This window comes from Ornithorhynchus anatinus, chromosome 10 (genome assembly GCF_004115215.2).
Source record: "Ornithorhynchus anatinus isolate Pmale09 chromosome 10, mOrnAna1.pri.v4, whole genome shotgun sequence".
NCBI classification, from domain to species: Eukaryota; Metazoa; Chordata; class Mammalia; order Monotremata; family Ornithorhynchidae; genus Ornithorhynchus; species Ornithorhynchus anatinus.
The window spans coordinates 48,949,693-48,964,285 of NC_041737.1; the positions used below are offsets into that span (position 1 = coordinate 48,949,693).

At 44.7% G+C, this 14,593-nt stretch overlaps 1 protein-coding gene across 3 annotated transcripts in view; it reads right to left on the minus strand.

The window, feature by feature from the left end:
- Positions 1-13,424, minus strand: part of CHCHD3 (coiled-coil-helix-coiled-coil-helix domain containing 3) — a 203,986-nt gene extending 190,562 nt beyond the window's left edge. For 2 of the 3 annotated variants that reach the window (XM_007671037.4, XM_029073347.2), the window contains exons 1-2: positions 13,274-13,423; positions 5,578-5,650 (exon numbers count right to left, since the gene is read on the minus strand). In XM_007671037.4, coding sequence (XP_007669227.1) covers positions 5,578-5,650; positions 13,274-13,357 — 157 coding nt within the window. In that variant the 5' untranslated portion in view covers positions 13,358-13,423. Of the gene's footprint in view, positions 1-5,577; positions 5,651-13,273 lie in introns of all 3 variants that reach the window. The other variant, XM_029073345.2, reaches the window with a different exon arrangement.
- Positions 13,425-14,593: the final 1,169 nt, after the last annotated feature.

Here is a 14,593-nt window from a genome sequence, read left to right on the forward strand (position 1 = left end):
AACATCTTCTCTAAAAGTAAAATAAAAATATAGCCTTACAACATACTAATCCCACCTGTGGTTCATATGGTATATTCTACTCTGCAGGACAAAAGAATATAGCGACCTTAAATGTCAGAGCAAGCTGACACGATTTCACAAATTGGTCTTATACAATACCAAGGTATTTTTGAGAGGATCTGCTTTTGGATTGAAGAATCTGTTTCTGAACCCGATCTGCACAATACACATAATACTCCACACCACACGTTGGCAAGGAGCATGCATATCACTCCATCAGTGATATTTATTGAGAGCTTCCTCTGCAGAGCACTGTACTAAGTACTTGGGAGAGCACAATACAACAGAGTTGGTAGGCAGGTTCCCTGTCCATAAGGAGCTAATAGTCTAGACAAATGGGAGTCACAAACCACTAGTCCTACCCCAGAACCTAACTAACAAAGGCAGGGTGGCGCTTAATGGAAGAGCCAGTCCTGGGAGTCAGAGGACTGGGTTCTAATCCCAGCTCTGCCACTTGCCTTCTGAGTGACCTTAGGCAGGTCACTTGCCTTCTTTATAACTCATCAATAAAATGGGGATTAAATATCTTACCTGTTCTCCTCCCTCTCGGACTACTCAGGGTCATACTATCCCATCTATCATGGATCTGCCCCAGTGATTAATACAGTACTTGACACATAGTAAAATCTTAACTAATAATAATAAAAACAATAACAGTAATGATAATTATTACTATGTATTTAATTGCTTACTATGTGCCGGCACTGCTCTAAGCACTGGGATGAATACAAGATATTTGGGTTGGACACAATCCCTGTTCCACATAATGCTCACAGTCTTAATCCCCATTTTACAGATGAGAGAACTGAGACTGAGAGAAGTCAAGTGACGCGCCCAAGGTCACACAGCAGACAAGTGGCGGAGCCGGGATTAGAACCCATGACCTTCTGACTAGTGGACTAGGTGCTGGGGTCAATCAGGTTGGATACAGGCTCTGTCCTACACTGGGTTCACAGTCTAAGTAGGAGAAAGAAGGGGAATTTAATGCCCTGCTTTACGAAAGAGGAAACTGGGGCCCAGTGAGCATCAGCGATTTGCCCACAATCACATGGCAGACAGGTGGCCGCGTCGGAATTAGAACCCAGGTTCTCCCACTCCCAGGCCAGTGCTCTTTCCAAAAGGCTATCATTATTATTATTGTGAGCACAACCACCTGATTAACTGATAGCAAGGTTTCCCAGACCCCTCAATCCCATCTCCTATCCAACCCTGAGGACCTGAAGGAAGTTCCAGGAGTTCAGAGAAGTTGGCCCCAGGCAGTACAGAGCCCTCAGCCCCCTTAGGTAGGCTTATTGGCTCAGTCAGAATTAAACCAGCACCGGGCCCAATACCCACGTCTGCTTACGCAATCCAGAAATATTATGATAGCAGGCAAACCTATCATTCATTAAATTGAAAACGAGACTTGAATTGTGGTGCCAATTCAGAAACATGTGGGATTATTTTTAAACAGGGATAGATTGTTTCCACTCGTTCAGTCGCATTTATTGAGCATTTACTGTGTGCAGAGCACTGTACTAAGCACTTGGAAAGTTAAATTCACCAATAAAGAGAGACAATCCCTGCCCACAACAGACTCACAGTCTAGAGGGGACGAGTCAAACATCAATACAAGTAAGCAGGCCTCCATATAGAGTTAGAGATATGTACATAAATACATAAGTGCTTCGGGGTGGGGAGAGGGAGGGAAGAGCAAAGAGAGAGAGTCGAGGAGGGGCCCTCTTTATAGTTAGTTTAAAATGCATAAATGATTATGGAATCATTTTTCCATAATTCTTCCTGCGACAACTCTGTACAATCAAATTCTATGGCATGAAACAAGACAAAATCAGAAACAGAGTGTAGTGAAAAGAGAAAATTAGAAAAGTATATGGGAAGCAGTGTTTTCCTTAGTCACTCAGCTACTCCAATGGACAACTTCTTTTCTCCTCCTTCAAACCGACCACAAGCTTGCACAAAAAAAAAAAAAAGAGTCTCACACACCAGAGTGTGAATTCACACTGGGGAATTTGCCAGACAAGTAAATGAGCAAGGGAGCATTTCTACTGACTGAACGTTTAAGACTCCATGCTTAACGGTTCACCACTGAAGACTTCAATATCTGTGAATCTAATAGACGACGCAGGCAAAGATGAGCCGGAGTCCTAGAAAATACTGCCCCTATGTCTCTCTCCCATCATCTGATTACTCCCTGCCCATCACAAACTCCCATACTTCACACTGCCTCTCTCATCTTTTCTCCCAAAGTCTTCTCAGTTCAAAACCCGATCTCTATTATGAAAAAAACCCTATTTCCAAACTAGATATTTATGTAACACCCATTATCCTTGGTCCTCTGCAGTTACTGCGTATTTTACAATGGCCAGAGAACTTTTAGTGAGAAAGATCCATTCTGATTGAGATGTACTGTTTTATTTACTCATTTTTTCTAAGGGTATATTGATTTTCCAAGTTTCGTATGGTGCTTTTCATTAAGAAAGTATACCTCTTCTGGTAAACCGGTAAATTGTCCACTGCCGTATCACATAGTGTTGTGTCACTGAAATTCAAATCTCTGACACCAAAAGGGGCATCAAGTGTCTAAACTTAATCTACTCAGTTCTTCCACAACACGTTCAGAGAATTATGGTTTATCTGGCTTAGAATGTGATGCAATGTCAGAAGAAACAGATGTACTGGTTTGGACACGCTTACTTGAAGGGGAGTTTCTGTAATATGGGGACCACTGGGAACATAATCCCCACATCAGAGGAGGATTTAATGTACAGCTTCATCCTTTAAATAGGGTCTTTAAACTCTTTTCGTAATTCAGAAAATTACCCAATGTCATATCACAAAAGAAGTCAGAACAAATTTTGAGGTCAATTGGGCCTAAAAGGATATTGGGAAAGTTGTTTACAAACAGATGGACAAGCTGTCTGAATAAAACAAAACAAACAAAACAAAAAACACAAAGTATATATAAATTTGTTTCCCTAAATTGGCACTATTCACTTGAAGCTATTATTTCCTGTGGATTGGTTTCCTGCAATTATTTATGGCTGTCAAACACTCAGTGATCTTAATAACATACGTAACACAAATTGTTTCCATTTTTTCCAGGCAGAATTTTAGAAAATAAAAATCACCTCTTCTCCATTTCATTATTTTCTGTTATCAGAGGTTTACAAAAACAAAGACTCCCTCGCAGTAACTCCTCTCATTCGGTGGTATGCTAACATCTTCATACTGGTATAAGGACAAAATTTCCTCAACAATATGTACAGGTGACTCATATGAAGTCTGACTTCACCATAGATCCGGAAATAAATGTAGAAAATAGAAAGTCAGTATTTTGACGTGAGGGAGGAAAAAAACCGCAAGACTGCTGAAAATAGCTCATAGCCTTCTGAAATGTTATCTTTCTATGTAAATTCATGAAAGAAAATTTAGATTCTAGAATAGTAACTGCATTAAACTTTCAAGATGGCAGCAATTAGGTGAGAAGCAAGTACCACGCAAAGGATCTGAGGAAGCAAACACTTAGTTAAGTTCTTTAAAACATACTCATTTATTAAAGTGGCAATACAATCTGTTTTGTCACACGGTACATTAATTTACAGATTCAACTTCACAAAGTACTTTTTGTAAGAAGCCCCTTGGCTGGTTAAATAGCAACCCTCCTCCCTCCCTATGCACTCAAAAAAAAATAGTAGACATTAGGCAAATTTTTAAAAAAAACACCTCACAATTTGGATTATTTTCTCAAAAGTACGTTTTTAAAAAATTCAATTTAAATAAGCCTCTAGAGCTCTCGACGCTTTATTAAAAGTATCCTTTTAGAAGCCATTCAAACATCACATTGGTCCTAATGATTTATGATTTAAAATAACATGTTATGGCAAGAAAAAGTTACACAAAAATTGAAATCGCAACGCTGGCATTTCTTTAAATGACTGCTATTCCCTAGGATGTCTCTTCCCATTGACGCGGGTGAGGATGAGCAAAGGGCTGGAGAAAATGTTACGAGACAGTATCTTTTTTTTCTCACCACAAATACAAAATCTGTCAGATGAACTTGATTTCAATGATAAAAAAAGATCAAGGTTATTAAACGTCTAGCTTAAGATCAAATTATTTTAGCTGTAAAACTCCATTGTCTCCCATGTCCAAGAGCTCTAAAAACTAGATGTCAAAATTAGAAGGTTCACGGTTACATTTTCAGCCGGGTATGTTGTAACTCACCCTCCAAAACAATTGACATTCACACTCACCTCTAAGCCCCCCTCAAGACTTATGTACAAATCTTTTATTTATTCACTTATATAAATGTCTGCCTCCTCATCTAGAATGCAAGATCCTTATAGGCAGAGAAAGTGTCTACTAACTCTGATGATTCTGATGGCGCATAGTAAGTACTTAAATAACATTTTTAAAAATAAAGAAACAAGGTTCAATTTTACCAGGCTTCTTACCTGAGGAGGCAGGTAATATTTTCCTCAGATAAAAATGGTGGGACAGTCCCAATCATTTACAGGCAGCCAAATCTGTATTTATTGCTTTTACCTATTTCAAGGCTTTTCCTTACTCTTGAGAAACACTTTTATTAAAAATTACTAGTGATTTGGTTAGCCAGTTGGCAGATTGGCTCATTAATTTCCCATCTGTTGGCCATTTCACTGTCCTATTAATCTCTTTACCAAGAACTCTTCTGGAGGAGAGAGGAGGTAAAACTCAAAATATTTAATTTTGCTCACTGGAAGCAGCTCTTACAAGATGTAAGGTGAATGATGCTACTGAAATTATTGACTAGAGTGAATTTTTCTTAATTGGCTGGATATTCCATTTATCTAAATCTCACATTCCAAAGGTGGGGAATTGAATGTAGAAGGAATCATTCTACAAACTGTCTAAGAATAATCACAGATTGAACTAATTTAAAAATAAATCTTGAACTGGGCTTATAAAATAAAAACTATTTTTGTTTCCCAAACGAATAGCTAGATGAATACTATTTTCAGCTAAAATAAGCACATCACAGCACTCTGTTTCCAAAGATCTTTATGAACACTACGAATATCTCTGTATAATAGGGAAAACTCAGAATTATTTCGGTTTTACAGAGAGGAGCAAAGACAGATGAGGAATCTGGCTTTCCTAAGCCCAGAGAGAGAGTAAGATAAAAGATCAGGATAAAAATTCATAATTTCCTAGCCCCCAAAACATAACGAATAAATAAATAAAATTATTTGATTGGGACCTCACCCTACTCCTATTTCAGGTTTATCCTAACAAATCAAGTCCTTACTTTTACCAAAGCTCCATGCAATCCTATCTTCCTTCCAAAGGAGGTGGAAGATCATAAAATACAGAGGAAATAATAAAATCTTCCTTAACACATGGAGGACACTAGGTCTGTTGTTTAAAGAAATGACAACAATATTATCTCCTTCAAAATAGTTTCCCACTGGAAAAATCACCACCACTCATCTTATCATTTTGTCATTAAGCACACTAGAAGTCAAAGTTTGAAAATACCTGTAGAGCCCCCAGAGGACCTGGTAGCAGATGGAGAAGATTCTCTCATTCGGCCAATCACGTTTTCAGAGAGCTTAAAAAAAAATAAAGAAAAATCCAAACAAAATGAAGCCGGTTCCAAATAAACTTGTAACACAAAGTAAATCAAGTATACTATTAAAATTCAATCTAGTGAATTACATTCCAGGAGACAGCCTTAACATATATAAATTATGGATATGCACATAATAATAACGTTGGTATTTGTTAAGCGCTTACCATGTGCAGAGCACTGTTCTAAGCGCTAGGGAAGATACAGGGTCATCAGGTTGTCCCACGTGAGGCTCACAGTTAATCCCCATTTTACAGATGAGGTAACTGAGGCACAGAGAAGTTAAGTGACTTGCCCACGGTCACGGAGCTGACAAGCGGCAGAGCCGGGATTCGAACCTATGACCAGACTATAAGCTCGCTGTGGGCAAGGAACGTGTCTAACTGTTCTATCAACTCTCCTAAGGGTTTGTATAACGTGTTCTGCAAACAGCAAGCACTCAATTACCACTGACTGTTTGATAAGTGCCGTAGGGCCGAGGGAAGGGTGAATAAAGGGGGGAAACTAAAGTGCAAGGGCGACACAGAAGAGAGTAGGAAAAGAGGAAGTGAGGGCCTCTTGGAGGAGATGTGCTTTTTAATCAGGTTTTGACGGTGGGGAGCGGGCATGCCTGGATTGGGTCCAACCTGATTACTCTGCATCTACCACAGTGCTTAGTACAGTACCTGCCCACATAGCACTTGAATATCATTTAAAAAGAAAAAGAAAAAGCTCTGCTAAGGACAAATAATAATAATAATGCTGGTATTTGTTAAGTGCTTACTATGGGCAGAGCACTGTTCTAAGCGCTGAGGTGGATACAGGGTAATCAGGTTGTTCCACGTGAGGCTCACAGTCTTCATCCCCATTTTACATATGAGGTCACTGAGGCACAGAGAAGTAAAGTGACGCCCTCGGTCACACAGCTGACAAGTGGCAGAGCCGGAATTTGAACCCATGACCTCTGACTCCCAAGCCCGGGCTCTTTCCACTGAGCCACGCTGCTTCCCAATAATAATGTTGGTATTTGTTAAGCGTTTACTATGTGCAGAGCACTGTTTTAAGCGCTGGGGAAGATACAGGGTAATCAGGTGGTCCCATGTGAGGCTCACAAGTCTTCATCTCCATCTTACAAATGAGGTAACTGAGGCACAGAGAAGTGAAGCGACTTGCCCACAGTCACAGAGCTGACAAGTGACAGAGCTGGGCTTCGAACCCATGACCTCTGACTCCCAAGCCCGGGTTCTTTCCACTGAGCCACGCTGCTTCCACTGGCTTATTTCCTATAATTGGCTAAGAGGAAATTTAGCTAGTGACTAGCTTTTTATGTAATTCTGAAGCCCTGTTGTAAGGATTAGTTCATACTTGGAAAGCCTGGTCCGTACTACTCTGAAAGCTACTGAAATTTGCCTAAGCCACTGGGACATTCACCCAGATGGCTTTGAATTTTTGAGATAAGCTCTTGAAATGTTATGCAACGGGTCTATTTTTCAAGTAGGCACATACTTGATCAAATTTGACATGTGATCAAATATCCTATTAAGCCAATGTAATGTGTGGGCATTTCTCTGGAAATCCTTTGAAAATCTGTCCCTAGGCGTAGGCTGCCCCGCCCAGGGGGCAATGCACGGAATGTTTCCCGCTAAGGTTGGGAATTCTAGGGCCCATCACGGGCCCAAGAATCAGTGTGGCCTCGCGGAAAGAGCAAGGGCTCGGGAGTCAGAGGACCTGGGTTCTAATACGACTCTGCCACTTGTCTGCTGGGTGCCCTCGGACAAGTCACTTCACTTCTCTGTGACTCAGTTTCCTCATCTGTAAAATGGGGATGGAGTGCTTGTTCCTCCCTCCTCCTCAAACTGCGAGCCCCATGTTGGACAGGGTCTGCGTACGGCCTGATTGCCTTCTACCTACCCCAGTGCTTAGACCAGTGCTTGACACACAGTAAGCGCTTAAGACCCCGCCTTTAGATTGTAAACTGGTTAATAATAATGTAATGTTGGTATTTGTTAAGCGCTTACTATGTGCGGAGCACTGTTCTAAGCGCTGGGGGAGACACAAGGGAATCAGGTTGTCCCACGTGGGGCTCACAGTCTTCATCCCCATTTTACAGATGAGGTAACTGAGGCACGGCGAAGTGAAGTGACTTGCCCACAGTCACACAGCTGACAAGTGGCGGAGCTGGGATTCGAACCCATGACCTCTGACTCCAAAGCCCGTGCTCTGTCCACTGAGCCACGCTGCTTCTCTGGTTATGGGTAGGGAATGTGTCCGCTAATTCCGTTGTACTCTCCTCAGCACCTGGAACGGCGCTCTGCACATAGTAAGCACTCAATAAATACCACTGATTCACAGATAGTAATGATAATATGAACCAGATCCTCCCATCTTATAATTCAGAGTTGGGAAGATCTGAAAGGTATAGGGAGAAAAATCAGAGACTGTGAGGAGGCAGGAAGAAGGGATATTGAGAGGAAAGGAAAGCATTGTGACCTAGTGCAAGAGCACAGGCTTGGGAGTTAGAGGACCTGGGTTCCGATCCGGGCTCTGCCACTTGTCTGCTGTGCGACCTTGGGTGAGTCCCTAAACTTCTCTGTGACTCAGTTTCCTCATCTTTTTAATGAGGGTTCAATATCTGTCCTTCCTCTTAAGGCCGTGACCTCTGTGTGGGATAGGGTGCATCTGTACCTATCCCAGGGTTTAGCACAATACTCGGCAAATAGTGAACAATTAACACCCAATTATTATCACTTATTGCTGAGGGCAAAGAGCAAAACTTATGAACACAAAAGTAAGTGATGGGGGGTGGGGGGAGAGGGGATGGAAAGTATCCCTGAAAATTTAGTCAGATTCCAAAAGAGGTCCTACGAAGAAAATGCTGGGAATCCACCGTTAGCACTCTATTTGCGAGATATAACCAAACCGAACTTTACAAGCCACACATAGCCATTTGGCTACTTGAGTGCTGTTCCTGGGTCCAGACCAGACCCCTTCTTAATACGCCTCTTTGACGTCCCCCTCCCCTCCCCGCTGCCCCAACTAGCTCCCTCTGCTCTAACTCTCCCCGCCCATAGCCCTTGTGCGTACATATGTGCATATTTATCATTCTATTTATTTTTATTAATGATGTGCATATATCTAGAATTGTCTCTATTTATATTGATGCTACTGATGCCTGTTTACTTGTTTTGATGTCTGTCTCCCCCTTCTAGAGAAGCAGCGTGGCTCAGTGGAAAGAGCACGGACTTTGGAGTCAGGGCTCATGAGTTCGAATCCCAGCTCTGCCACTTGTCGGCTGTGTGACTGTGGGCGAGTCACTTAACTTCTCTGTGCCTCAGTTCCCTCATCTGTAAAATGGGGATTAAGACTGTGAGCCCCACGTGGGACAACCTGATTCCCCTATGTCTACCCCAGCGCTTAGAACAGTGCTCGGCACATAGTAAGCGCTTAACAAATGCCAAACAAATACCAACATTAGACTGTGAGCCTGCTGTGGGCAGGGATCGTCTCTGCTGAACTGTACTTGCCAAGTGCTTAGTACAGTGCCCTGCACACAGTAAGTGCTCAATAAACACGACTGAAATAATGACCCTGACACTTCTTGAGGGAAAATCAGGGAGACCCCGAGGCTGGGAGAGCAGCCACCTGAGGCCACTCCTCTCGCATGCTCCTCAAATCCCTAAAGAGCTTGCATTTAAGCCCCGGCCAGGGCTGTTGCAATCGCTTGGTAGTTCCGAGGTGAGGGGTGCCCCTTCTTGGGGTCTCCGCAGACCAGGTGCAAGCAGGCGACACTGGAAACAACTATGACACCTTCTCTCTGTTCCTCTCTTCTCTCATCCCAATGCACTAAATGGCTTCATTCCCACTTTCTGTGGGGCAAATGACTTAACTTCTCTGCGTCTTCGTTTCCTCATCAATGAAGATTAAATACCACTAGAGCGGATGAGGGAACTGAATCGCAGATTTGTTAGAGTTCTCACCTTCCCTTCTTTTTTTTTTTTTTTGGTTGGGATTTGTTAAGCGCTTACTATGTGCCGAGCACTGTTCTCAGCGCTGGGGTAGATACAAGGGAATTAGGTTTCCCACGTGGGGCTCACAGTCTTCATCCTCATTTTACAGCTGAGGGAACTGAGGCACCGAGAAGTGAACGACTTGCCCAAAGTCACACAGCTGACAAATGGTCGAGCCGGGATTTGAACCCATGACCTCTGACTCCAAAGCCCGTGCTCTTTCCACTGAGCCACGCTGCTTCTCTAACCCGAAGTCTTGAACTTTGAAGTCCCTTCAAAGCCCTCTGTGGGACAGGGCTCTATCTAATCTGATTTTTGTGATCTACCCCAGCGCTTAGTACAGTGATCGGCATATAGTAAGCATTTAAATTATTGGTATTATTATTAGCCTGGGAAAACCTCCCGGATTTAGGTCAAAACAAATACAACCCTCTGAAGCCATTTCCTTCCCCGGCAAAGGATTCAGTCTAGCCAGAAAAAAATAAACTAAAAAAAAAATCCATCCCGGGAAAGCGGGTTAAAGGCTTCCCTCAAGGGAGCGGGTTGCTGTCCAATCCAGGATTCTTAGTAGTACAAAACAATAACAAACTCCTAGGGCTAGCTCAGAATCAAGTAATCCCGTTCATTCCCCAGAGTGAGGAGAGTTCCACGGGTGTATGCTTCAATTCGTCAAAGGCTATGCGATCTGGCAAAAGGTCTCAATACTCCTCAAGTTCCATGCGGTTTTGCCAACTCTCGAGTATTCACAGTAATAGACTACAGCAAGAATAGTTACTGATAACGAATTTTCAGATCCTCCCAAAGAGCAGGCTGAGTTTCCTCTTCTTTTATTTCCATTTATTAGGGTGGTAAAGAAGAGTTGATCATAAGCAGGGTGGCCTAGAAGTCACAGGACCTGCGTTCTAATCCTCCACTTGTCAGCTGGGTGACCTTGGGTAGGTCACTTACTTGCTCTGTGACTCAGTTCCCTCATCTGCAAAATGGGGGCTCAATACTTGTTCGCCCTCCTACTTAGACTGTGGGATTTGATTATCTTGCATCTACCACAGAACATAGACAAATGACATTATTACTGCTAATAATAATAATAATGGTATTTACTAAGTGTTTACTCTGGACCAGCCTCTACGCTACCAGGTGGGGTAGAAAGTATCCGATGAGAGACAGTCCCCGTTCCACAGAGGGCTCACAAGAGGTGAAAGAGACAAAAGGCAAGCAGCCAAAGGGTCTGCACAATCCTCAGACCCAATAATAGAGGGTTTTTTTTGGATGTGTGTGTTGCTGTTTGGCATTTTACAATAATGGTGCTTATGTGCTAATTATACATTCGATTAATTTATTTTAATGTTTATCTTCCTGTCTAGACTGTAAATTCCTTTTGGGCATGGAATGTGTCTACAGACTGTCCACTGTACTCTCCCAACAGTTTAGTTCGCTGCTCTGCACATAGTAAGCACTCAATACTATTGACTGAGTGATAGGAGGGGGAAAAGTTTTAAGCTTTATTTGCCAGAAAGCAACTTTAATCTTCCCGTAAAGAAGCTCCCCCAAAACAAAACCTATAAAACAAGTGGTGTGTGTTTTGTTTAAAAAAATGAAAAACTTATGTATTTTCTGTTACTCAGTTTGGTTTCCCAGAAGCAGAGGGGAAATGCCAACTATTCATGCTCTGAACACATGCAATGGTCCCAACTTTGGGAGGGTCGGTGCAGTTAATACCATTAAATTCATTTTTCTTGGATTCCCAATGTCACATGAACTACGGGCGGGGACAATCACGCATGGAAGGGCTTGACTCCAAGGGTGCGTGACACCCAAGTCGCTCTTTGCCTCGCTGCCAAGTCCCAAGCGAAAGGTCACGTGCGTTAGCATACATTTGTCCAGAAGGAACAGGCCATAAGGCACCTTGAGGGTCCTTATTCAGATTAAAAGCGAAAATACTAAATAAGCAGGTTCGTTCTGACTCTTTAGGTGTCAGAAACCCAGCAGAGAGTTACTGGTACCAGGATCAGTTTTAAATCAGCAAGCGACCTAAGTAGGGGAGGAAGGGGATCAGTTAACAGAGAGCCTGCCGCTTGAGTATATAACTGGGAAGCAGCGTGGCTCAGTGGTAAGAGCTCGGGCTTGGGAGTCAGAGGTCATGGGTTCGAATTCCAGCTCTGCCACCTGTCAGCTGGGTGACTGTGGGCAAGTCACTTCACTTCTCTGTGCCTCAGTTCCCTCATCTGGAAAATGGGGATTAAGACTGTGAGCCTCACGTGGGACAACCTGATTATCCTGTGTCTACGCCAGCGCTTAGAACAGTGCTCTGCACAGAGTAAGCGCTTAACAAATACCAACATTATAATTAGGAATAAAAATAACGGGCAAAGATAAACTGGGCGTGGAGATGAAGGCCGTGAGCAGGAAGTAAAAGAGATAGGAGAGAGAAAGGGCAGGGACATTGAACACATGAGGTTTTGGGGCAAGGAGAAGCAGCATGGCCTATGGGAGAGAGCATGTTTTTGTCTGTCTGTCTCCCCCGATTAGACTGTGAGCCCATCAATGGGCAGGGACTGTCTCTATCTGTTGCCCATTTTAAATAATAATAATGTTAGTATCTGTAAAGCGCTTACTATGTGCAGAGCACTGTTCTAAGCGCTGGGGGAGAGCCAGGGTCATCAGGTTGTCCCACGTGAGGCTCCCAGTTAATCCCCATTTGACAGATGAGGTCACTGAGGCCCAGAAAAGTGAAGTGACTGGCCCAAAGTCACCCAGCTGACAAGTGGCAGAGCCGGGATTCGAACCCATGACCTCTGACTCCCCAGCCCGGGCTCTTTCCACTGAGCCACGCTGCTTCTTGTCCATCCCAAGCGCTTAGTCCGGTGCTCTGCACATAGTAAGCGCTCAATAAATACTATTGAACGAATGAATGAGAAAGTCCTGGGTTCTAACTGCGGCTCTACCACTTGTCTGCCGAGTGACCTTGGCCAAGTCACTTCTCTGGGAAGCAGCCTGGCCTGGTGGCAAGAGCCCGGGCTGGGGAGTCGGGGGGTCGTGGGTTCGAATCCCCACCCTGACACCTGTCTGAGGTCACCGAGGCCCAGAGAAGTGACTGGCCCACGGTCACCCAGCTGACAAGTGGCAGAGGCGGGATTCGAACCCAGGACCTGTGACTCCCCAGCCCGGGCTCTTGCCACTGAGCCGCGCTGCTCAACAGTGAATGAATGGAGGAAGGAAGGAAGGGAGGAGTGAATGAATGAATGGGAAGCAGCGTGGCTCGGGGGAAAGAGCCCGGGCTGGGGAGTCAGAGGTCATGAGTTCGAATCCCCGCTCTGCCACTTGCCAGCTGTGTGTCTGTGGGCAAGTCACTTCACCTCTCTGGGCCTCAGTGACCTCCTCTGGAAAATGGGGATGAGGACTGGGAGCCCCACGTGGGACAACCTGATGCCCCTGGATCTCCCCCAGCGCTCAGGACGGTGCTCTGCACAGAGTAAGCGCTTAACAAATACCAACATTATTATGAGTGAGTGAATGAATGAATGAATGAATGAATGAATGAGGGAGGGAAGGAAGGAAGGAATGAGTGAATGGGGGGGGGCCCGGCCGCCCCTCCCCCACCCTGCCCACCCCCACTCACCCGGATGCCCTTCACCACCGTGATGTTCTCATTCTCGTCCGCCTCGAAGGTGACCCTCCGGGTGCTGCTGCCACTGCCGCCCATGGTGCCCGGGGCCGCCCGTGCCCTCCGTCCGGGGGGCAGCGCCGGGGGTCACAGCGCCTGAACCGCCTCCGCCGCCACCGGGCCCCGACCCCGCAACAACGCGCCGCCCCATTGGCTGCCGCCCGGCGGGCCCCGGCCCCGCGCCCAGGAAGACGGACGCTCATTGGCCCGCGGGATCGATGCCATGGCAACACCCCCGGAAGTCAGGGCTGGCCCCCCGCCCTTTGCATCATGGGACTTGTAGGATCCGGCGCGGGAACCGCCTCCCTGGCGCCCAGGCTGGAGAGCCGAGGCCCCGCGGGGGGTGCTGGGATTTGTAGTCCCCGGAGCATGCTGGGATCTGTAGTTTTTCAGCGGTCGCGGAAAATAACATTCATTCATTCAATAGTATTTAATAATAATAATAATAATGTTGGTATTTGTTAAGCGCTTACTATGTGCAGAGCACTGTTCTAAGCGCTGGGGTAGACACAGGGGAATCAGGTTGTCCCACGTGGGGCTCACAGTCTTAATCCCCATTTTACAGATGAGGGAACTGAGGCACAGAGAAGTTAAGTGACTTGCCCAAAGTCACACAGCTGACAAGTGGTAGAGCTGGGGTTCGAACCCATGACCTCTGACTCCAAAGCCCGTGCTCTTTCCAGTGAGCCACGCTGCTTGAGCGCTTACTGTGTGCAGAGCACTGTACTAAGCGCTTGGAATGGACAAATCGGCAACAGATAGAGACAGTCCCTGCCCTTTGACGGGTCTAATCGGGGGAGACAGGCAGACAAGAACAATGGCAATAAAAAGAGTCAAGGGGAAGAACATCCCATAAAAACAATAGCAAATAAATAGAATCAGGGTGATGTACATCTCATTAAACAAAATGAATAAATAATACTGATAATAGTCATAGTATTTCGTAAGCGCTGGGGTGGGTACAAGCAAATCCAGTTGGACACAGTCCCTGTCCCACATGGGGCTCACAATCTTAATCCCCATTTTATAGACGAGGTAACTCAGGCCCAGAGAACAATAATAATAATAATAATATAATAATAATAATGGTATTTGTTAAGCGCTTACTGTGTGCCTAGAACTGTGGATATAAGCAAATCCAGCTGGACACAGTCCCTGTCCCACATGGGGCTCACAAACTTAATTCCCATTTTGCAGATGAGGTAACTGAGCTCCAGAGAATAATAATAATAATACTGGTATTCGTTAAGCTCTTACTATGTGCCAAGCACTGCT